General features: G+C 42.1%; 1 protein-coding gene across 1 annotated transcript; it reads left to right on the top strand.

The window, feature by feature from the left end:
* Positions 1-22,771, top strand: SOAT2 (sterol O-acyltransferase 2). Its single transcript, XM_053456229.1, has 15 exons — positions 1-160; positions 13,882-13,934; positions 14,443-14,564; positions 15,450-15,509; positions 17,160-17,267; positions 17,763-18,045; positions 18,338-18,404; positions 19,069-19,153; positions 19,847-19,892; positions 20,144-20,273; positions 20,907-21,004; positions 21,111-21,209; positions 21,493-21,628; positions 21,817-21,962; positions 22,391-22,771. Exons 1-15 carry the CDS (start codon positions 73-75, stop codon positions 22,439-22,441), a joined length of 1,572 nt encoding a protein of 523 aa, XP_053312204.1. The 5' UTR covers positions 1-72; the 3' UTR covers positions 22,442-22,771.

Here is a 22,771-nt window from a genome sequence, read left to right as displayed (position 1 = left end):
GAACTGAGTTTCCAGGACTTTGGCCTCTTGTTTCTGGAGTATACCTGTGCTCAATCAGGGCAGTGAAACACTATGACAACTACCAACGATTCTGCAGGAGACACGATGAGGCAAAGAAAAGGCAAAGCCTCGAAAGACCAAAACGGCAAAGGAGAAAATGGTAATAAGACTTATTTATAAATTACAGAGACAAAGATGTCACCTTTAACATGGAACTAGTCTGTGGCCTCTTCTGGGGTTTCTTCTGCCAGTACTGATCCTTTTATGTTTTCTCGGTTCATTGTATGCTTGATTAATGGTGTTGTGCTGCATTATTACAGTATGACACATTCAGGTGTATCAGCGTGTTTGGAGTTTTAGGTGACTGTACCTATAATGCCTGTATATATGGATGCTGTTGATGTACTGATGGTTGTGTTCCACTTCACATACTTTGTAGACGATCTGTGGGGGCAACAAAAACACAACTCCCTGTAGTAAATAAACCCGGTTTATTCCGCAATACATTGTGAAGGTCCGACCCCAGTGAGCTTTAACTGGAGCAACCCTTTTAACCAGGGCAACGTAACGCTGTACTATAGATTTGCAATACGTGTCCCCAGTTAAGGTGGCGGATATTATTAGTGTATTAATTATACAACTGCCTATAGAAACGTGTTTGTAATACAGCTAGGTGTAATTAGGCTGTAGCTGGCTGGGAGCTCTGAGATTGGCAGTGTAATGATAACTGGAATGCCACAAACCAGATTTAGCATCTATCTCCTTTAATGAATATAATCTAAATACCTGGGTATTGTCTAACTGATCCAAACCGCAATAATCTTACAAATATTAACTCTTTAATAGCCCACAACAAAGATTCTTTTGTAGTCACATACAATATATAGTGAAGTACAGTATATGACGACACGCAACTTTTCTATCACCTCTTCCTTTAGTGAATAAACCCCTTTTGTGATTATCGAGAAAGTGGGGTACACTTGGGATATATGAGAAGGCTTTCTGTCTCTGTATGATACGCTGTGAGCTTTCAACACCAGTCCCAGAGGCATTGATACAATGTTTAATTGCTTATATAATATAATTGATTGGTGACTACTTTCTGATGACATCATCTAACATGAAACGGAGCTCGTGGGTTACAATTTTTGGCTCAAAAGCCAAGCTTAGCCAAAAAGACCTAGTACTGGATACTGGGGCTTTACTCAGAGTTGGCAGCAGAGTTGCAGTTTCAACTCACCATTTTCACTATGCATCATGAAGAGCTAACCATGTCAAGCTAAGGCAGGTTTGCCCTTTATAATGCACGGTGTCACCTGCGAGCTTAATAGTTTCGTTTCCAGCAAATCAATGATCAAGGTGCTTTTTCCTATTCTATCCAGTACACACTACATAAAAAGCCCATTAAGAGAACACACAAAGGATCCAGTCCTGATTTTGCAGGAATCTATCTCTTTTCCTAGAAAATACATAATTTGTATATTGCATATTAATAAAAGTTACTGCTGGTGCCATAGATTCTTCAGCCATTCAAGCCCATGGGGCAATCTCTGATTGTAAAGCGCTACGTCGGCTAAAGCTGACTACTGTTTGGGTATAGGAATGTAACAGAGCTGCTCCGTTTCTGTTGTCTGTATAAACTTCATTTACACATCCAGGGTTCTTTACTGCATTTAGTGCAATCAAAGGGTTGCAATGTTTTGCAATCAATGATCCCTATAGTAATGGCGGTGTTAAAGTTATTTTGGCGTCTTCCTTATCTAACCTACATTCTCCTATAATCTCTTCTGATAACCACTTATATTACCCCAACAATATATGGAACTATTACATGTATTCTAGAAGACCAGGGTCATAACTAGATCTAGTTTGCCATATGATATATGGAAATTGCTTTACAATAGTAAACAGTTTTGCAGTTTTTACAAAATGCAGAGACCCTTTATTTTTTGTTTTGTATAGCGCCATCATATTCCGCAGCGCTGTACAATGGGTAAGCAGGACATAAGTACTGTGTAACATAGCAATATGACTTGCCCTTCTGCTTGTTTGTACAATGTTAAGGGATAAATACAGAATGTTTTGGCTCAGTTAGCCAATATCAAATGGAAAAAGGGTTGGCACTGGCTTACATGTGATGTAACATCGCTGTATACCAGCATTCCATGGGACGTTGCACTTAGAGCATTAGAATTCCACCTAAAAATTCATAGCAGGTACACACCTGATTTAAGTGAATTTATATTACTAGTCACCCAATTTCTTATGTCTCACAACTTTTTTTCTTTTGATCGAGTGTACTACCTGCAATGTAGTGGTGTTAGTATGGGTGCTAGACATTCCCCTTCATTGGCAAATCTAACGATGTCTTTTTGGGAACATACTTATATTTTTGACGTTCATAATCCTTTTTTAGATTCTAAACAGTGGTACGGAAGATACATCGATGATCTCCTGTTCATTTGGGAGTGAGATGTGTCTTCCGTACCACTGTTTATTGGTTATATGAATGACAATCCATATAATTGTGTGATTTTGCTAACTTTGTGACGCAAAATAATGATTTTATTAAAGACAGGAGGCGAATATTATGCAAATCTCTCTTTACTACTCCCAAATAGCAGCAAAGAAAATATTACAGCACTGAAACAGTTAACAGAAAACTGAACATCACACCAATAGCACAACAGCAGAGTATATATAAGGACCCTGAGTAACTGCCAAATCCTCTTTCTTAGCTGATCTTGCCGTAACATAGTCCCCAAATTTGAACTTCTGCATCTTAAAGGTTCGGAAAGTGGAAACTGAAGATCGTCGGCCACAACCACATTCTTTGTCAGGAAGGCAAATAACAGCCGGAACGGTGACAACAGGAGCCCCCAGATGCCAGAAGAACAAGTCGTCCTCTGCGGTGCTGAAGGCAAATGCGGCAAATTTAACCTAATGACAATAGCAGAAGGGAGGGTTAATAAACAATATAAACAGGGAGGGATAATATTCGCCTCCTGTCTTTAATAAAATCATTATTTTGCGTCACAAAGTTAGCAAAATCACACAATTTTATGTCAAGACAGGAGGCTTCATATTATGCAAGTTTAAAGCAATCAGAAACATATCAATGAATCATAGAAGTCGAAGCATGCAATACAGGTTTAAAATAAAACTGTTTGAATGTAGATTCCCGGGACCAGTCTGCTGCTCTAAGAATATCTTCTAAACGAACTCCTGAGGAAAAAGCGTTAGAAGCCATAGCACCTCTGAGTGAATGAGGTTTAAACAGTGAAGTGTCAATACCAGCTAATTGCATAACCCACTTAATCCATCTCGCCAGAGTGGCCGATGAAACAGGAGCATAAGGTTTACGGTAGGAAATCAAAAGTTGAGAAGAAGAAGATTGTCTTAGAGACAAAGTTCTGTCTAGATAATGACGTAAACATTGCACAACACAGAGGTGAGGTTGATCAGGAAAACTAGGATAGAAAACAGATCTGAGAAAAGTCTTAGTTCGACGATAAATAAAGAATGTGACACCAGAAGGAATAAAAGATTTATTATTGAAATCCAGAGCCTTGACGTCAGACACTCTTTTACACGAAATTAAACATAAAAGCATAGTAAGTTTTGCTGACAATTGTTTTAGAGAAAGAGAATCATTCGCAGGCCATGAGGAGATAAAATGAAGAACTATGGTAACGTCCCATGTTTCCATATACCTTGGAACCGGAGGATTTTGAATCTTAACACCTTTTAAGACCCTGCATATCAAAGGATGTCTGCCTATAGGCACATCATTGACTAAAATATGGTGTGCCGAGATCGCAGAGCGATATAGATTGAGAGTTGTAACGCTTCCCCATGCGCTGGCTGGACTTGTTTATATTTTGCCTTATTTATTTCATGTTTCCAGCCACTAGTGGCCGCCCTTGCTATTCAGAGCCTCTCAGACTAATTATCAGGTCCAGCTGCAGTTGATCTCATGATCAAATCAGACTTTATAAACCTGCCCAGCCCTGCAGTCTGGGCCTTGACTGTAATGTTTGAGGACTACCTGTTTGGTTCCTGATTTGTTCCAGTACCTTGCCGTGTTCCAGTACCTTGCCGTGTTCCAGTACCTTGCCGTGTTCCAGTACCTTGCCGTGTTCCAGTACCTTGCCGTGTTCCAGTACCTTGCCGTGTTCCAGTACCTTGCCGTGCTCCAGTACCTTGCCGTGCTCCAGTACCTTGCCGTGCTCCAGTACCTTGCCGTGCTCCAGTACCTTGCCGTGCTCCAGTACCTTGCCGTGCTCCAGTACCTTGCCGTGCTCCAGTACCTTGCCGTGCTCCAGTACCTTGCCGTGCTCCAGTACCTTGCCGTGCTCCAGTACCTTGCCGTGTTCCAGTACCTTGCCTTGTTCCAGTACCTTGCCTTGTTCCAGTACCTTGCCTTGTTCCAGTACCTTGCCTTGTTCCAGTACCTTGCCTTGTTCCAGTACCTTGCCTTGTTCCAGTACCTGCCGTGTTCCTGAGTTGCGGCCTGCGCCCCACTAAGTGGACTCCCAAGAGGAGTGCCCTGCATCGCGACTCCCAGGATGACTGCCAACTAGCGGACTACCCTGGTTGAGTGCCCTGCAAGTGGGCAACCTGCCGTGTGCCCTGCAAGTGGGCAACCTGCCATGTTCCTGAGTTGCGGCCAGCGCCCCAGTAAGTGGACTCCAAAGTCGAGTACCCTGTAAGTGGGCAACCTGCCGTGTGCCCTGCAAGTGGGCAACCTGCCGTGTTCCTGAGTTGCGGCCTGCGCCCCACTAAGTGGACTCCTAAGAGGAGTGCCCTGCATCGCGACTCCCAGGATGACTGCCACTAGCGGACTACCCTGGTTGAGTGCCCTGCGAGTGGGCAACCTGCCGTGTGCCCTGCAAGTGGGCAATCTGCCGTGTTCCTGAGTTGCGGCCAGCGCCCCACTAGTGGACTCCCAAGAGGAGTGCCCTGCATCGCGACTCCCAGGATGACTGCCACTAGCGGACTACCCTGGTTGAGTGCCCTGCAAGTGGGCAACCTGCCGTGTGCCCTGCAAGTGGGCAACCTGCCGTGTGCCCTGGAAGAGGGCTTCTAGTCGTGTGCCCCGCAAGAGGGCTTCTAGCCGTGCCGTGTGCCCCGCAAGAGGGCTTATCTGCCGTGTGCCCCGCAAGAGGGCTTATCTGCCGTGTGCCCCGCAAGAGGGCTTATCTGCCGTGTGCCCCGCAAGAGGGCTTATCTGCCGTGTGCCCCGCAAGAGGGCTTATCTGCCGTGTGCCCCGCAAGAGGGCTTATCTGCCGTGTGCCCTGCAATAGGGCTTCCAGCCAAGAGTCATTCCTTGCTTTAGTTCTGCTTCCTTTATGAGGTCTGCCCCATCCGTGTGTTCTGTTTGTCTCAGTCTATAGTCCAAAGGTATGTCTCCGTGTTATGTGTTTTGCTTACATGTTTGGTTTGTTCCGTATGTCTGTCATGCAGGGATTAGCGTTAGGACCCACCGTCATTGGAGTACTTTGGCGTAGTGGTGGGCTAAGCATACTATGGCCATAAGATGTGACGGAATCTCCAATAATTATCATTAGTCCTAGGCTAGTTTCTGTATAGTGTGTCCTGTCTTGTTCATGTCTGTTGTATGTTGTATCCCCTGCACCTGGGCTCCTTATCTATCTGTGTCCTCAGCTCGTGACAGAATGTCAAGGCCAATTCAAGGAGTCCGCGGGGATGCCTGCGGTACTGGAATTAGTGGTGAACACGAAGACCCAGACACAAAGAGACCACAGGTCCCTAAGCATCCGGGGGCTGCTCCTTGCGGTGGGGGTATGTAACGCTTCCCCATGCGCTGGCTGGACTTGTTTATATTTTGCCTTATTTATTTCATGTTTCCAGCCACTAGTGGCCGCCCTTGCTATTCAGAGCCTCTCAGACTAATTATCAGGTCCAGCTGCAGTTGATCTCATGATCAAATCAGACTTTATAAACCTGCCCAGCCCTGCAGTCTGGGCCTTGACTGTAATGTTTGAGGACTACCTGTTTGGTTCCTGATTTGTTCCAGTACCTTGCCGTGTTCCAGTACCTTGCCGTGTTCCAGTACCTTGCCGTGTTCCAGTACCTTGCCGTGTTCCAGTACCTTGCCGTGTTCCAGTACCTTGCCGTGCTCCAGTACCTTGCCGTGCTCCAGTACCTTGCCGTGCTCCAGTACCTTGCCGTGCTCCAGTACCTTGCCGTGCTCCAGTACCTTGCCGTGCTCCAGTACCTTGCCGTGTTCCAGTACCTTGCCGTGTTCCAGTACCTTGCCTTGTTCCAGTACCTTGCCTTGTTCCAGTACCTTGCCTTGTTCCAGTACCTTGCCTTGTTCCAGTACCTTGCCTTGTTCCAGTACCTTGCCTTGTTCCAGTACCTTGCCTTGTTCCAGTACCTTGCCTTGTTCCAGTACCTTGCCTTGTTCCAGTACCTGCCGTGTTCCTGAGTTGCGGCCTGCGCCCCACTAAGTGGACTCCCAAGAGGAGTGCCCTGCATCGCGACTCCCAGGATGACTGCCAACTAGCGGACTACCCTGGTTGAGTGCCCTGCAAGTGGGCAACCTGCCGTGTGCCCTGCAAGTGGGCAACCTGCCATGTTCCTGAGTTGCGGCCAGCGCCCCAGTAAGTGGACTCCAAAGTCGAGTACCCTGTAAGTGGGCAACCTGCCGTGTGCCCTGCAAGTGGGCAACCTGCCGTGTTCCTGAGTTGCGGCCTGCGCCCCACTAAGTGGACTCCTAAGAGGAGTGCCCTGCATCGCGACTCCCAGGATGACTGCCACTAGCGGACTACCCTGGTTGAGTGCCCTGCGAGTGGGCAACCTGCCGTGTGCCCTGCAAGTGGGCAATCTGCCGTGTTCCTGAGTTGCGGCCAGCGCCCCACTAGTGGACTCCCAAGAGGAGTGCCCTGCATCGCGACTCCCAGGATGACTGCCACTAGCGGACTACCCTGGTTGAGTGCCCTGCAAGTGGGCAACCTGCCGTGTGCCCTGCAAGTGGGCAACCTGCCGTGTGCCCTGGAAGAGGGCTTCTAGTCGTGTGCCCCGCAAGAGGGCTTCTAGCCGTGCCGTGTGCCCCGCAAGAGGGCTTATCTGCCGTGTGCCCCGCAAGAGGGCTTATCTGCCGTGTGCCCCGCAAGAGGGCTTATCTGCCGTGTGCCCCGCAAGAGGGCTTATCTGCCGTGTGCCCCGCAAGAGGGCTTATCTGCCGTGTGCCCCGCAAGAGGGCTTATCTGCCGTGTGCCCTGCAATAGGGCTTCCAGCCAAGAGTCATTCCTTGCTTTAGTTCTGCTTCCTTTATGAGGTCTGCCCCATCCGTGTGTTCTGTTTGTCTCAGTCTATAGTCCAAAGGTATGTCTCCGTGTTATGTGTTTTGCTTACATGTTTGGTTTGTTCCGTATGTCTGTCATGCAGGGATTAGCGTTAGGACCCACCGTCATTGGAGTACTTTGGCGTAGTGGTGGGCTAAGCATACTATGGCCATAAGATGTGACGGAATCTCCAATAATTATCATTAGTCCTAGGCTAGTTTCTGTATAGTGTGTCCTGTCTTGTTCATGTCTGTTGTATGTTGTATCCCCTGCACCTGGGCTCCTTATCTATCTGTGTCCTCAGCTCGTGACAAGAGTTCTGTAGGCTTTACCACTATCAAACAAAGATGCCAAAAAATTTACAACATGAACTACATCTGCTCGAACGGGATCCAGACCCCGTTCCAAACACCAGCAAGACCATACTTTCCAGGCAGATGCATACACTGCCCTGGTACCTGGTGCTCTAACATTGGATAGAATGTGGGTAGCTGCTTCTGAAAGTCCCTCGATAGATGAGGGATTCCCGAAATCAGCCATGCCACTAAGGTAAGTGATCCGTCTAGAATCAGTTGATGAGATTCTCCCTGAGGGTTGAGTAGAAGATCCGGAAAGGATGGAAGTAATCTTGGGGCATCTATGCTCAGTTCCAGAATCGTTGGGTACCAAGGTTGTGATTGCCATAACGGGGTGATGAGGACTATGGTAGCCTTCTGTGTTCTGACCATCGATGCAACTCTGGGAATCATGCAAAATGGTGGGAACGCATAATGTAGATCCCGAGACCAATCCTGCAGAAAAGCGTCCACTGCTAGGGCTTCCGGATCTGGTCTCCAACTGAAGAACTTGGGCAATTGGGCGTTCAACCTGGACGCAAACAGATCTACCTGGAAGGGGCCCCAGAGATCCGCTAGTCGTTGGAAAATGGATTGGTGCAGTCTCCAGTCGCTGGAATCCTTTAAATATCTGGAGTTCCAGTCTGCTACCGTGTTCAAAAGACCTGGAATATATTCTGCCTGAATCGTGATGCCACGATCCAAGCAAAAATGCCAGAAATCTTTTGCCAATTCGGTCAAAGGTCTCGAGCGAGTACCCCCCAGACGGTTTATGTATCTTACCGCAGATACATTGTCCATTTTCAGTAACACGCAACAGTTCACTTTGTCCTTTGCAAAGGACTTTAGGGCAAAGGATCCCGCTAGAAGCTCCAGGCAATTGATGTGAAGATCTACTTCCTGAGAAGACCATCTGCCTCCAGTAGTTCGATATCCGCAGCGCGCTCCCCAACCGAGTTGACTGGCGTCTGACTCTATGACGATGTCCGGAAGAGAACTGAAAATAGCCTTGCCGTTCCATGCATCTACGTGTTTCAGCCACCAAAGAAGTTCCTCTCTTGCTTCGACCGTAAGAGGTACTAGGTCTTGGTAGATTCGACCTGCTTGGAGATGACGGTTCTTGAACCTTTGCAGAGCACGATAGTGGAGAGGCGCTGGGAAAATAGCTTGAATCGAAGCTGACAGCATTCCTATAATTCTTGCAATTTTTCTCAATGAGACTAAACCTTTTGATAGAACTGATCGAATTTCCTTCTTTATGAGGCTGAGTTTGGAGGTCGGAAGACTTAACGAAGCATGTATGGAGTTTACGGAAAACCCGAAAAACTCCAATTGGTGCTGAGGAATCAACACCGACTTCTCTTGGTTTATGACGAAACCCAAGCTGGTAAGAGTTTTGATGGTCCATTGAGTGTGAATTCGTCCCTGATGCTCGCTTTGAGACATGATGAGAATGTCGTCTAGGTAGATAATCAGCCGAATTCCTCTGCTTCTTAACAGGGAGATCACTGGTTTCATTAACTTTGTGAAACACCAAGGGGCTGATGTTAGGCCGAATGGTAGACATGTGAATTGGTATTTTACGTTCTTCCATTGAAACTGTAGGAATCTTTGGTGCGGCACATGTATAGGAACCGTCAGGTATGCGTCCTGTAAGTCTATCTTCGTTAACCAATCTTCTGGAAGGATAAGGTCTCTTAGATTGTGAATACCTTCCATCTTGAAATGTTGATAGGTAACCCATCTGTTCAGATCTTTGAGGTTTATGACTGGACGGTAACCTGCATCTTTCTTTTTTACTAGAAAGAGATTGCTGAGAAAACCTGGGGAAGAAAACTGAACAGGAACAATAGCCGCTTTGTGCAATAAATTTTGAATTTCTAAGTCTATAGCTAGAATGTCTGATTTTTGGAAAGAAATAGGGGGAGGTGGGTAGGGTTGTACAGGAATTTCTATGAAATCTATAACATACCCCTTGACCGTCTGAAGGATCCAAGGATCCTGAGAAATCATAGACCATTGATGGAAAAAATGGATTAGTCTGCCCCCCACTCTCTGAGGAAATAGAGAAAATTGAGGTCTTACCTGAAAAAGATCTAGGCTTTTGCCACCGTCTACCACCTCTCTGTCTCCAGGAAATTCCTCTAGATTGGAGAAATGTATTTCTCTCCCGTGGTTCTTGTTGATGTTGGGATTGCCAATAGTTTCTGGAACCTCTGCCCACATTGTGGGAAGACATGGATCGGCCGGCAAAGCGGTTCCTTCCTTTACCAGCCCTGTCAAAAACCTTCTGGGAAAACACTCTTTTAAGAGATGACTTTGCTTTATCAAATGATGTAAATGTATTAACGAATTTCCCTAACTCTTTCACAAAAGAGTCTCCAAAAAGGTTACCCTGGGCTGACGGACCAGGTTCCTTAGTTGACAATGATGACAACTGAGGATCCAATCTGAGTAAGAGGGATCGTCTTCTTTCACTGGATAAAGCCGAATTAGCGTTACCAAAAAGACAAATGGCTCTCTGAATCCAGCCACTTAAAATATCTGCATCTAGAGCAGAATGAGAAAGTCTAGCCTGTTCCACTAACTCAAATATTTTAGTCAGAGGGCCTAATATGTCCAGGAGTTTATCCTGACAACTTCTAAGAGAACGGTCAATACCCTTTCTGGGGTCTTTACCAGTTTTAGATAAATATTGAACAATAGGAGCATCAATGATAGGGGTCTGCTCCAATTTGTCCTCCAATAAGGGTCTAGGGCATTCAGCCCTTAATTTATTTCTGGTATTTCTCTCCATAGGTTTGCGTATCCACGCTGTTAAGTATTTTGTAATATGTGCATCTGGCTTCCAAGCCAGAGAGCGAGGATGGCGGAGAGTATCTGGGTCAAACATTAGGTCACCAGCTTCATCCCTTAGGGAAGAAATATCGGTGTCAACTTCCCTTTTATCGGGGTCATAATCGCTGTCAGAGCCATCAGAATCTGAAGCAGTGTCTTGTAATTTGGAGGTTTTGTCTACATAAGAGTCATCTGACTCACTACTGGAAGTACTGTGAAAGGAGTCAGGTTTCATTCTTGGCCTTTTAGGCCTAATTAATTCTTCCTCCTGAGAGGGTCTTATGTGTGATTTAGCAACACATGTATGTATGCTGCTCATAGGCTGGAGCGAGTCATTATGGTCTTGGTCTTGCATAGATTGGAAATATCTAAGTTTTGAATCCTCCGAGTTACGGAGAGCATGACCGTCACAATGGCGCCTTTTCTGAAGGGCCTTGCCTGATTTAACTCCATCTTTCACATTATCTCCCACTTGGGGGGTCTGACTGAACATTTGTATATCAGCTTTTTTAGGAGCCATGGTGTTAGCAATGGCCACTGACACAGATTTAGCTATAGCTTCAGACATATTAGCCATAGCCGATTGGAATGCCTTTGAAACAGATTCCTCCATAATGTGATGTAATTGAGTGTCAGATAAATTAATCTCCTTATCACTGTTAGGTGAAAGGGGACAGGCATCCACATATGAGGAAACGGATTTTGAAGAATCCATTTAGAAAAGAATAGCTGTACTGACTGAAAAGATACCTGCTAGAGGAAAAATCGCCGTCTGAAACAAAGCTATACCACGCTGCTACGATATGAATTACCGCGTCAGAGCTGTGGGCGGGGAATTGCAAGTTGAGGTACTGAGCATGTGCGAAAAACTTCAGTCAGATAGACAAAACGGAAGAAAAATGGCGGTTTCCGAAGGAGAACAACCAGAGATAACGTACACATAAAGTGGAAAGTAAAAGGGGTTAACGCAGTGAGTAAGCAAACAGACATTTAATAAAATGGAAACTAAAACAGAAATTATGAAGTAAATAACGTAGAATAATGAAAGAAACAATATATACCATAGATGGAATACATGAAATTCAGCATATATAGGTTGAAAAACAACCAAAATATGTATAATAGAAAATCACAGGTACTTATCTTTCTAGGGAGCAGCAAAGAAAGAGGATTTGGCAGTTACTCAGGGTCCTTATATATACTCTGCTGTTGTGCTATTGGTGTGATGTTCAGTTTTCTGTTAACTGTTTCAGTGCTGTAATATTTTCTTTGCTGCTATTTGGGAGTAGTAAAGAGAGATTTGCATAATATGAAGCCTCCTGTCTTGACATAAAATTTGAAATTCACTCATGAACTTTCTTCTAAGACAGTCTCATTCCTAGACTTAAGCCTTATTGCTAATAATGATCAAGTTATAGATACTGTTACTTATAGAAAACCAACTTCAGGAAATGCAGGGCGGATAGTAACCATCCAAAACATACCATACGGGCCATTCCTGTTGGCGAAATGACACGCCTTAAAAGCAACAGTAGCACTGAGTCTAATTTTCAAGCACAGAATGAAGGGTTAATCACTCGACTTAAACAAAGGGGGTATTCTTCTAGACAAATCCAACGAGCAGAGAATATAGTTAGATGCAAAAATCACTCACAATTATTATTGAACAAAAGTAATGAAAGTACTAAGATAGAAAGCAAACCGGTATTAGCATTAACTTATTCACCATTTTTCAACATTGCTAAGAACATAGTTACTAGGAATCTGTATATATTAAAAGAAGATCCAATCCTTTCTCAGATTTTATCTGCAGGGTGTGCAATTGTTCCCAAACGTGCCCCCACATTAAGAGATGATTTGGCTCCTAGTATGTTAAATAATCAAAATCTCAGTGACAATATGTGGTTACAACACAACGTTTTTTTTCCGCTGTGGTCGTCATCCATGTAAAACATGCAGATATGTTAAGGCAACTAATAAATTTACTAATACTACTGGCACTAGAGAATTTCATATAAAAAAATATTTGAACTGTTGTAGCAGCAATGTAATTTATGTCATTGAGTGTTCCAGCTGCGAAGTTAAATATATGGGATGTACCAAACGACAATTTAAGACTCGCATTCTGGAGCACCTCCATGACATAAATCCCCATTCCATACGATCAAAATCAGGGGCTTCTGCACACTTTTTGGATAAACATGCGGGCTCAAAAAATTCTTTTGTAGCCTATGCTATTGAAAAAGTGACATCTGGTTATAGAGGAGGTGATTTACATAAAAGATTACAAAATAGAGAAGCTTTTTGGCAGTTTACTCTTGATACCTGTATACCAATGGGACTTAACATTAGACAGGAATTATTGTTACATTATGATTAAGATTTATTTGATACAATTTTGTCTTGGTCAAATCAGGTATTTTTATTCAAAAATTATTTAAGATCATTATTTAAGTGGCAAACATTACCTACAATTGCATGTTTTCTGCCTTATTCTACTGTATTTGTAATGAGTAGTACATTTCTTTTTCTTTTATTTTTGTCAAATATATGTATTGGAAATATTGTGATATATATACATATATTTATTCCTTGTTTTTCATTCATTTTATTTTCCATCACATATATACATGTTTATGCACCTCCCTGTGATATTAAAACACTGTGAGCAGGTTAAAACACACAATATACATGTAATAGCCTTATTGACATATATACATATTACTTGTGGATCAATAATGTTTATATATTTGCTGTAGGTTGTGTTGCCGTGCTCACACTGTTTACATTAGTCTTTTTCAACTTATTGCATTTAATTGTTTTGTAATTGGATTTTAATTGCACATGTGTTGATGACGAGTAATCTCACCACTCCCCTTTTTTGCCTTACTTAAGGGAAACAAATTCAGTGGTGAGTTATCTGTGATAAAGAGCGGGGTGCCGCTTGAAACGCGTCAGATTTGGGGTTTCCTGTGCACTAGATGCACTTAGGTGTGAATTATGCTTTTTAATCATTAAGTAAAATAAAGCTGGAAGTTTTTTTTCAAGTGCTGGATCGATCCCTTTGTTTTTTTTTTGTATAAATACAGAATGCCAACTTACAGAGTAGTTCCTGTGGACTATCGGCTTCTTATAGGTTACAGCCATTGGCAACAAAAGGGAACTGGGATTGAATATAATGTACAGAATGCTTTAGACAAAAGAATGATCGACTAAACATGGTTCTTTTTAAATAATGGCAATTGTGTTGTTAGTTGCCCTTGTATGATTTTATTGAGAGGCGTATTAGAAATGTAGGCAACTTGGTGCTCTCTTCTTGACGTGGTCATCTTATGATCCACAGAAGAACACTTTTAAGTCGCATTTTATTTAATTCTGTTCTCTTTGCTCCTAGGGACAGCACCTGATCACATTAACAGTGTTGTAGAATGGAACAAGCACATGGAGGTAGGGATCTATCAACTCATTTCTACTTCAATTAAGAGCCATCTTTGTGGTTTTCACACGTCTTGATATGGTGGTAATGGCATTCACAGGGGAATAAACCTTAATTCCCCTTTGATTCATGACTAGTTTACTTGTTGAACGAGGCTTCTCCTGAAAACCACATTGCCTGCATTCAATCTACATTTTCTCTGAATATGCAATTCTGGAGGTACAAATAAATTATTTTTATAGAATTGATCGGCTAGCTCTGGCATTGAATCGGGGTGGGCGATGCAAGGAAATTATGCTCTCATGGAGCAGTTATGCATCTTAAAATATATATTCAATGTCTATTTTCAGACACAATCTGGCTGCATCTTTGCCAGTTCTGCATCCATATAAATGAATGGATAGTTACACCCAACATATCCCCGTGAGGATTGGTATCTAAGTCACTTCATTTATATAAAGAAAATGCACACGAGAACTGATTTTAAAATAAATGGCTCTATTATTCCTGTCGTTTAAGGTTGTGAAGGCGGAGCTGGTAGAGAACATGAGCTCTCACCTAAAAACCCTCCTTGATAAGGCTGTGGCAGAAGCTGTGCTGTCCTACAAGAAAGAGAATGCCACCTCGCTACCCCAAAAAAGGTACAGCTCAGGCGGGGATGAATGAGGCAATGTATATAGCAACTGGTATGGTGAAAATACAATACAGCAGGGCTGTTCACCTCCAGGGCCACTGACAAACCAGGCTACCAGGCTGCTACATTGTACATAGATCGGTGATTCATGGTTTATATACCTAGTTACACGTTGGGTTTTCCCTTAAGGCTCCAGGTATCTCAGTGAATCACTACTGGACTAGAGAGGTAAAAGTGGCCCTGGCACTTTAATGCCAGTGGGTGATAAATCCCAGCCATGAGGCTACACATTAGGAAGGAGACATTGTTGGGCACCGACCCACAGGGTATTTGCCCAGCATGTTCAATGGCCATTCTTTGCCTGCAGCTGATTGCTGCTTTTCCAGGTAATGCCTTATGATCTGAGTGGATGAAGATGTATTAGGCTTTGTCCACTCGTTGCCTCCTTTGTGATGTAAAACAAAGTAGCCACAATTCCTCCGTGACTAGCCCTGCTCAAAGATTGGCTTTGGCTTAGAAGTGCATTTGCTGTTTGTCTTAAGCATTTAGTTAATTGGGTTGTTTTTTTTCCTCCACTCCTAACGCATTTTCGAACCATATTTGTCAATAGAATAGTGAATTTCTTGCTGAAACATTACCTCTATTACTTTTAATTATGTGATTTTACGATTACTATTTTTTTAACCAAAAATCTTGTTTTCATTGCCATTGGTGTTTTCATCTTGAATGCTAAACTGCATTCATGGATGGCACCCAGCTCTAGTTAAAGCCCTTTGTTGTTTTATTGCAGTCTGTGGAGATAAGAATTGCAATGCTAGACAAACATTTGCGTTTGAGGCAATATTGCGCGTAAGCCGTAGTTGCGTATATAAATCTGTTGTTTGTATTCTAGGGACCAGGGTTCTGGATCTGATCAAAAGAAAATATTCCTGCACCGAGCCTCCCTGCTAGAGTAAGTGGAAACTTAATTGGTGACACATTTACTATGTATCCTCATCATCCTGGTTCAAATAGGGGCAAATCTTTTTGGACTTTATACCCTATGATTCTCGGGTAAAAACAAAGGAAATTAGGAGGATGATGACTATCATTCCAGCCATCATTGATTAAAAAATAGAAACAAATACCATTGGCTTTCTCTTATATTACCATGTTTTGATGTTATGCTTGCAGACAATCTGTTTGTTGGGTGTTGTAATGATTACGTAACGTATTTTGGCAAAAAAAAGGGTTTTTTTTAATTTATTTTTTCCCAGCATAGGGTCATCTTTTATATATAAGATCCATATAAGTTTTTTTTTTGGGGGGGCATCTTATAATTGAGCAACTACGGTAGTTTTGGCAACAAACCATCCCTTTTTTTTAAATTCACAACAAAAACATGAAACAATTCATCAATCACCACCCAACTTTGACCTATACAGTCATGACCCAGTTTAGAAATAACAAAGCGGAAAATTGAAAAAGGATAGAAACTCCAGACCCTCTCTTCATCCAACAAGAATAAGAGTTTCCTATGCAGGGCAAAAGTTTTTTTTTTGGTTCATGTCTATTTTTACTATTTTTTTTATTATTTATTTACTTATTTTTTTATTTTTGCTGCTAACACTGGAGCTCATCTTTTCAGTTCCTCTTCTAATCAAAGCCTGTGTAACATCTTATGATATTGACAGGGGTGACATCAACATGAATCGCATATACCGTATTGGCTCGGATATAGGCTGCCCCCGTGTATAGGCCGCACCCTAAAAGTTTGGTGCTTTTTTAAAGAAAAAGTGCTGCCACTCTGTCTCGTCCCCCCTGAGATATGCTGCCACTCTGTCCCCCCAAGATATGCTGCCACTCTGCCCCCCCTGAGATATGCTGCCACTCTGTCCCCCCCCGAGATATGCTGCCACTGTCCCCCCCGAGATATGCTGCCACTGTCCCCCCCCCCCGAGATATGCTGCCACGGTCCTCTCCCCCCCCCGAGATATGCTGCCACTATCCTCCTCCTCCCCCCCGAGATATTCTGCCACTCTGCGTATACAACGTATTGCGTAGGTGTCCCCCACCGGCCCCGCAAGACACCTGGGAGTCTGCTCTGGTAAGTCTTGGGGGCAGAGGTAAAACGCATCGTGCGGACGTTCAACGCTGCCGGTGAACGTCTGCACGATGCGCTTAGACAATCTCCCGTGCCAGCATTCCCCTTTGGGGAAGTCCTGGCAGGGGAGGCTGTCTGAGCGTATCAGAGAGTAGGTTACGGGTCCCCTGCACCGCTGCGGGGGATCTGTATCCTAACCCTGCTGCCTGCCCGGCGACCCCGGAACTGCATGTCCCGGGCGTCAGGCGCTAGACCCCGAATATAGGCCGCACCCCCACTTTAAAGACTTAAAGTGGGGGGAAAAAGTGCAGCCTATATTCGAGCCAATACGGTAATACCCAAGAACTCTTGCAAAATGTATGGCGAGGGATTCTATGGAATACGCTTATGCATTTTAATGCCAAAAAATTTAATTTAGGGGAAGTTGAGCTGTATATATTTGTGTATAAGAAGGCCGCAGTATACCTTTTAGCAGATATCACTTTCTGTATTATGCTCACTCTCTTGTCCTTTCTCCAGTGAACTGATGGAAGTGGAGCACTTTCGCACAATATATCATATGTTTGCGGCAGCACTGTGTGTTTTTTTCATCAGCACTGTGGCTGTCGATTTTGTTGACCAAGGAAGGTAAGAAAAAACTGCTGCAGCTGATATCAGAGGTACATACGGTAAATTTCATCACTATTCAGTATAAGGGTTTGCATTGCCACCTTTGCCTTCTAACAGCAGATTTTCCCGTAAAAATGAACTGTGAGGCCGGTGAGTCTGAATGTGCTGCTTACCTGCAGATTCTCAATTTAATGAATACCCCCAATAAATTATTTCATGGCACCTCCGGACAGGTCTTGCTTGATAGGATTGATTGTAGTTTGCAGAAAATCAACATATGTGCTGGTTCAGTGTCCCATAATGGGCCATCCCTCTGCATCTGTAATAATATAGCACACATTTAAAACAGTTTAATATTAAGACTGAGACAGAGCTATTCACTAAAGCTATTCGTCAAATTACAGAAATAACCTTCTTTGGTGTAACTTCATTTCATCTTGTACAACTGCTATGATTTATGTTTATATGCCCTATCCTACTTAATCGTCTCTTTATTGCATCTCCACATTTCAGATTGGTTTTGGAATTTGATTTGTTGTTTTACGCCTTTGGACAACTTAAAACCGTGGTATTTTCATGGATTACGCTCTTCATCTATACTCTTTGGATCCCCTACATAGCACTGCATTTCTGGGGATCTTCTTATCCCAAATCAAAGCACCCATTCATTCTGTCTGCTTCAGTCGCCAGCATTTTTATTGTATGCCAGATCTGCATTTTGGGTGTTCTTCCCATATACATTGTGGTTCATTACAAACTGCCTCCTGCATCAAGCATCATAGTCCTCCTAGAGCAGGTAGGTTAAAAGGTTTTGAGTTTTAACTCACTTGGCAGTCTCACTTCTTTATAGACTTGTATTTGATACATTTACAAAGGGAGTCAGCTCCACGGAATATGATGGTGCTATATAAAACAATAAATAATAAAATTATCATAATTTGCATTATCAGTGTTCTCTGTAAATGTATGGGTAATATTGACATACAATAGAGACATATTTTGTGGGTTGTTTTAATATATTATTTTAAAAAGCAAGTATAAAGGTGGATTAGGAGATATCTAAAGTTAATTTTTCCTTCTATATTTAGGTTAGATTCCTGATGAAGACTTATTCCTTTCTAAGAGAGACTGTTCCATCCATCATTTTAAAGGAAAGTAAGTCTTGGAGAAGTGTTTATGGAAGTCAGTTGGGTTTATTCTCTAAAAGGAGAGTTTGCAGGAGGGATGTGGTTTTGACACATGGACTTCAATATGCTATATGAATATATAACTACAGTGATCCTCTCTTGGCTGTCCTGTATAATGCATATGTAAATCAATTAGATTTATTCAAAGTCTCCAATTCCCCAATTCAGTCATGCATTAAACTGGGCCAGCTTTATCTTTCTTGCAGGAGAAAACTGTCCATGTTGAACAAGCTACTAAACTGGCCAGAAGCCATAACATAAATAGTCAGTCTTCAGCACTCAAGAAAGGAAAAACACTCTTTGGGGTAAAACCTCTGGGGGACCATTGCTTGAAGGAGCAACTTTAACTATACTTATCTGGACATTTTAGATAAAAATTTCATAAGCCATAAACTAAAATGATATACAATTTAAGGACCTTTTAATTGACAATCTTAAAGGTGCTTGTGCTGCTATCATAAAACACATCTTTGTTTCTATTGCTTCCCTTCATCTGTTTTCACACAACTGTAAACAAATGTGATGAACATCTGAGAGACGGTGTGAATGTGGGGCATCTGTGCCACCATTAAGGGCGGGTACAGAGCTGTAGCTTCTTTAACAAATACGCTATTTCCTATCTCATTTCACAGGGAAGGAGGACCAGCTTCCAAAGCTCTCTAGTTATCTCTATTTTCTCTTCTGCCCAACTCTGATTTACAGAGACAGCTATCCGAGGTAAAGTATCTCTAAGATATTATGGCACATAACTCATGGCAAAGTAGTAGACATGCAAGAAGCTTCAGACTTCAACATAGCTGATATATAATGGGAAATCATAGAACTCCTACTTGTTATGGTGCCCTGAATTAAAATGGCAAGAGCCAGAGTGTAATTTCTTTTGCACAAACATGTTTCATTCTACATATATATCGCATATACATATATGTATATATAGATAAGTCATAAACACCCTGAAGAGGAACGCAAAAATGGCATCAAACACCAAATAGGAAGTGATGTCAGAAGAACAGTTTCCATAGTAATATGTGAAACATTAACATCTGCAGAATATTTAAGTGACCATGTGCTTAAAAATATTACTTCATAATACTGTGACATCAACACACACAAAATAAAAACAATCCCAAAAACAAATTGCCTGACTATAAAGAAAAAAAAAATAATTATTTCAAACAAGTGGTCATACACATAATACATATACATTACTTATACTTATCTGCAAACATCATAGGTTTATTTAGTGCAAGTAACTGCAAAATGCAGGAAATGGAAACAAATACAGATTGATTTTAATATTCCCCATTTACTACACCTACATACGTAGCACCTGCAACATATGTCTATGTAAATCCATTCTTCATATTCCATATGCTGAGAGAGTAATTGTGGTTCCTTGTTTCTATTTAGAACCCCATATATTAGATGGAAATATGTGGCTAAGAACTTTTCTCAGGTATGAAATGTTGAAATCTGTTCTTTTGTATGTAACCATATTTTGCGTGTAAAAGGTGTTTAGTGGTTAAATTTCTACATCATTTTTATCGCTAGTTTTTGTTTTACCTCTTAGGATATTTCACTTTTTAGGTTTAATCTATAAATTAAGCAAATCTGTTATTCCAGTCTAAAGTTGCGTTTTTAGTAAACTCTCTTCCTGTATTATGTAGTATTTGAGGGCTGTTGGCTATTTTTTTTTTATCTTGCCAGTTCCTAGGATGTCTGTTCTTTACATACTTCATTCTGGTCACACTGTGCATTCCAGTTTTCACTAATATGAGCAAGCAGCCGTTCAGGACTAGGACCTTGGTGCTGTCCATCTTCCATGCTACTCTCCCTGGTAACAAGTCATTCCAAACTGTCTGATTCTACAAGAATATAATACGTGCCAAGTAGGCAATTAATCTGATAAATCTGCTATTTCTCACTAAATCCTACCTTGCTTATTGTTATGTTGCTACCTGTATGGGTCTGTTTGAGGATACATGGTCTAGTCCTAATCTACTGGTAACTCTACTACTGAATGTATCTTGTGCAATTAGCAGATAGTCGGTGTATTAATTCTGACACAGCTAACCCTCAAAATAAAATTATGATAAAAAGTAAAGTCTAGGCACTACCACTTTCCCCCTTACATTTATGTTTTAGCTTTTCACTCATTAATCATATGCAGCTCTCATTAAATGTAAGTTTGAAGACCACTGGTCTAGTCAAGTATCCCAGACCTTGACTTAAAGTGTATAGATATTAGGTCAGTGGGCCCTTTAAGTGATATATACTGTGATGCCTTTAATAACCTTTTTTTTAGTGTTGCTGTGTTTTATAGTAGTTTTTGGTCCTTGTTACTATTGTTTACAGACCAACATTTTAAGTTAACTTGAGTAAGCACAAATGCTCTTCTGGCACAGTCTGGAGTGCTTCTTATTTGAAAGCTTTTGAAGATCCTGACAATGCTAATTTCTGTGTTTCTCAGGCACTTTTCTTCTCCTGATCACGTTCTTTGCCTTCTTGCACTGCTGGCTGAACGCCTTTGCAGAGATGCTTCGTTTTGCAGATCGTATGTTCTACAAGGTGATCCGACATTTGTTTTTTTTTCCTTCAGCACATTAGTGTGTACTTGGTTTTGAGTCAAAATACGTTTATACAATACTTACTAAAACCATTATATTTTATCTAGGACTGGTGGAACTCGACATCATTTTCAAATTATTACCGTACATGGAACGTGGTCGTCCATGACTGGTTGTATTATTATGTCTATCGTGACCTCCTAAGGGTGAGGAGTTTGGGCTGTCAAATTCCATAACCAAAAAGTCTATGGGCATGTATTTATTTATTTTGCTATTACAGGTTTCAGTTATCTCCTTTTCCCCAAAAGTTGTCCCTTTGTTCAAGTATATCAATAGTCCAGTGATTCTTCTATCTGCTGGTTATACAAATATATCACAAACCTGTTATTGTCTTGCCATCACTTACAGATTTAGATGAAGCTATACTAATGTTAATCAGTGTTTTCCTGCTCTGCTCTCTTTTTAAACAAAATGTTCTCTTATTTCTAGCTGTGTAACCAGCGATTCCGGGCTGGGGTGATGTTGGCTGTGTTCCTCATCTCTGCTTTAGTACATGAATATGTAATAACACTGTCATTAGGATACTTCTACCCGGTCATGTTTTGTCTGTTTGCCATCTTTGGAGGTAAGACATTTGTAGAATTAGCTATTGAGTTCTGGTTGTGTACCACTGTATAAGTATTAGAACAGATTGAAAATATATACACTGCACAATATAAGTGACTGTCAGTGCAAAAATCAAATTTTCACTTGAATCTGTCTTTTTTTTTTGCAATACATTTGAAGTTTTATTGTCTTCTGTCTCTTACACAGTGCTCTTCAACTTCATGATGCACGATAAGCGAACAAGCCCAGTTTGGAATGTGATGGTTTGGACGTTCCTGTTCATAGGCCAGGGTATTCAGCTGTGCCTATACTGCCAGGAGTGGTATGCCCAGATACACTGTCCTCTCACCGAGGTACTCACACAAAACTCCTGATATAATAAATTGAGAAGTATTCTAGCCTAGGGCAGCAGGTCCAGAGAAGTGGCAGCATAAGCATGAGGTGGCCACATAACAAGAGCTCCCTGTAGCGTCCCTGCTCAATGGGTCATTTAAAATGGAAATCACTGCCTCTCCACTGGCCCATTAACACTATGGAAGACTGTGCCTTGGGGCTGCCCGGTGTTGCATGTTCTTAAAAGACATATTGCTGGGATATGACATCACAAATATCTAAGTGACAGAAAAGTGGAGACTGGGACTGAGCTGAACTTTCCCATAGATTTAAAATGGTCCGTTAACTTGTAGCACATATGTGAGTTGATAATTTTGATGTTGACCAATGATTATGAGAGGACTTCATGGTACATGAACTGTTTTCTCATTGATATTTCTCTTCACAGAAAACATTCTGGGGAATGATAACTCCTCGTTCATGGACCTGTCGCTTATAGCTTATAAATTGTAGACTGCTTTAGGACCTTGTGAAGCCCTCCAATGCTACATCATCTGCTATGGAAAGAAGAGGCTACAGCAACCTACTTACAACTTAACACTTGATCCCACAGACAGGGAGATTTTCTGCATGATGTCTGACTTATAAAACTCATCAAAATGTTCAAGCCATGGCCTTGCATTTACTTCATTCCTGCAATGACCATTCATTTATATGCAATGAAGTAGGACCACGTCAATCAGAGAGAAGTTTATAAAGTATATTCAATAAGACTCATAGAGTGGGCAAAAAGAAGATCAGCAGCGTTTTCTTAAATTGAGAAATTTTG

Source organism: Spea bombifrons, chromosome 2 (genome assembly GCF_027358695.1).
Source record: "Spea bombifrons isolate aSpeBom1 chromosome 2, aSpeBom1.2.pri, whole genome shotgun sequence".
Taxonomy (NCBI): domain Eukaryota; kingdom Metazoa; phylum Chordata; class Amphibia; order Anura; family Pelobatidae; genus Spea; species Spea bombifrons.
Note: the sequence above shows the minus strand (reverse complement) of the source record. Positions and strands in the feature narration are given on the sequence as shown.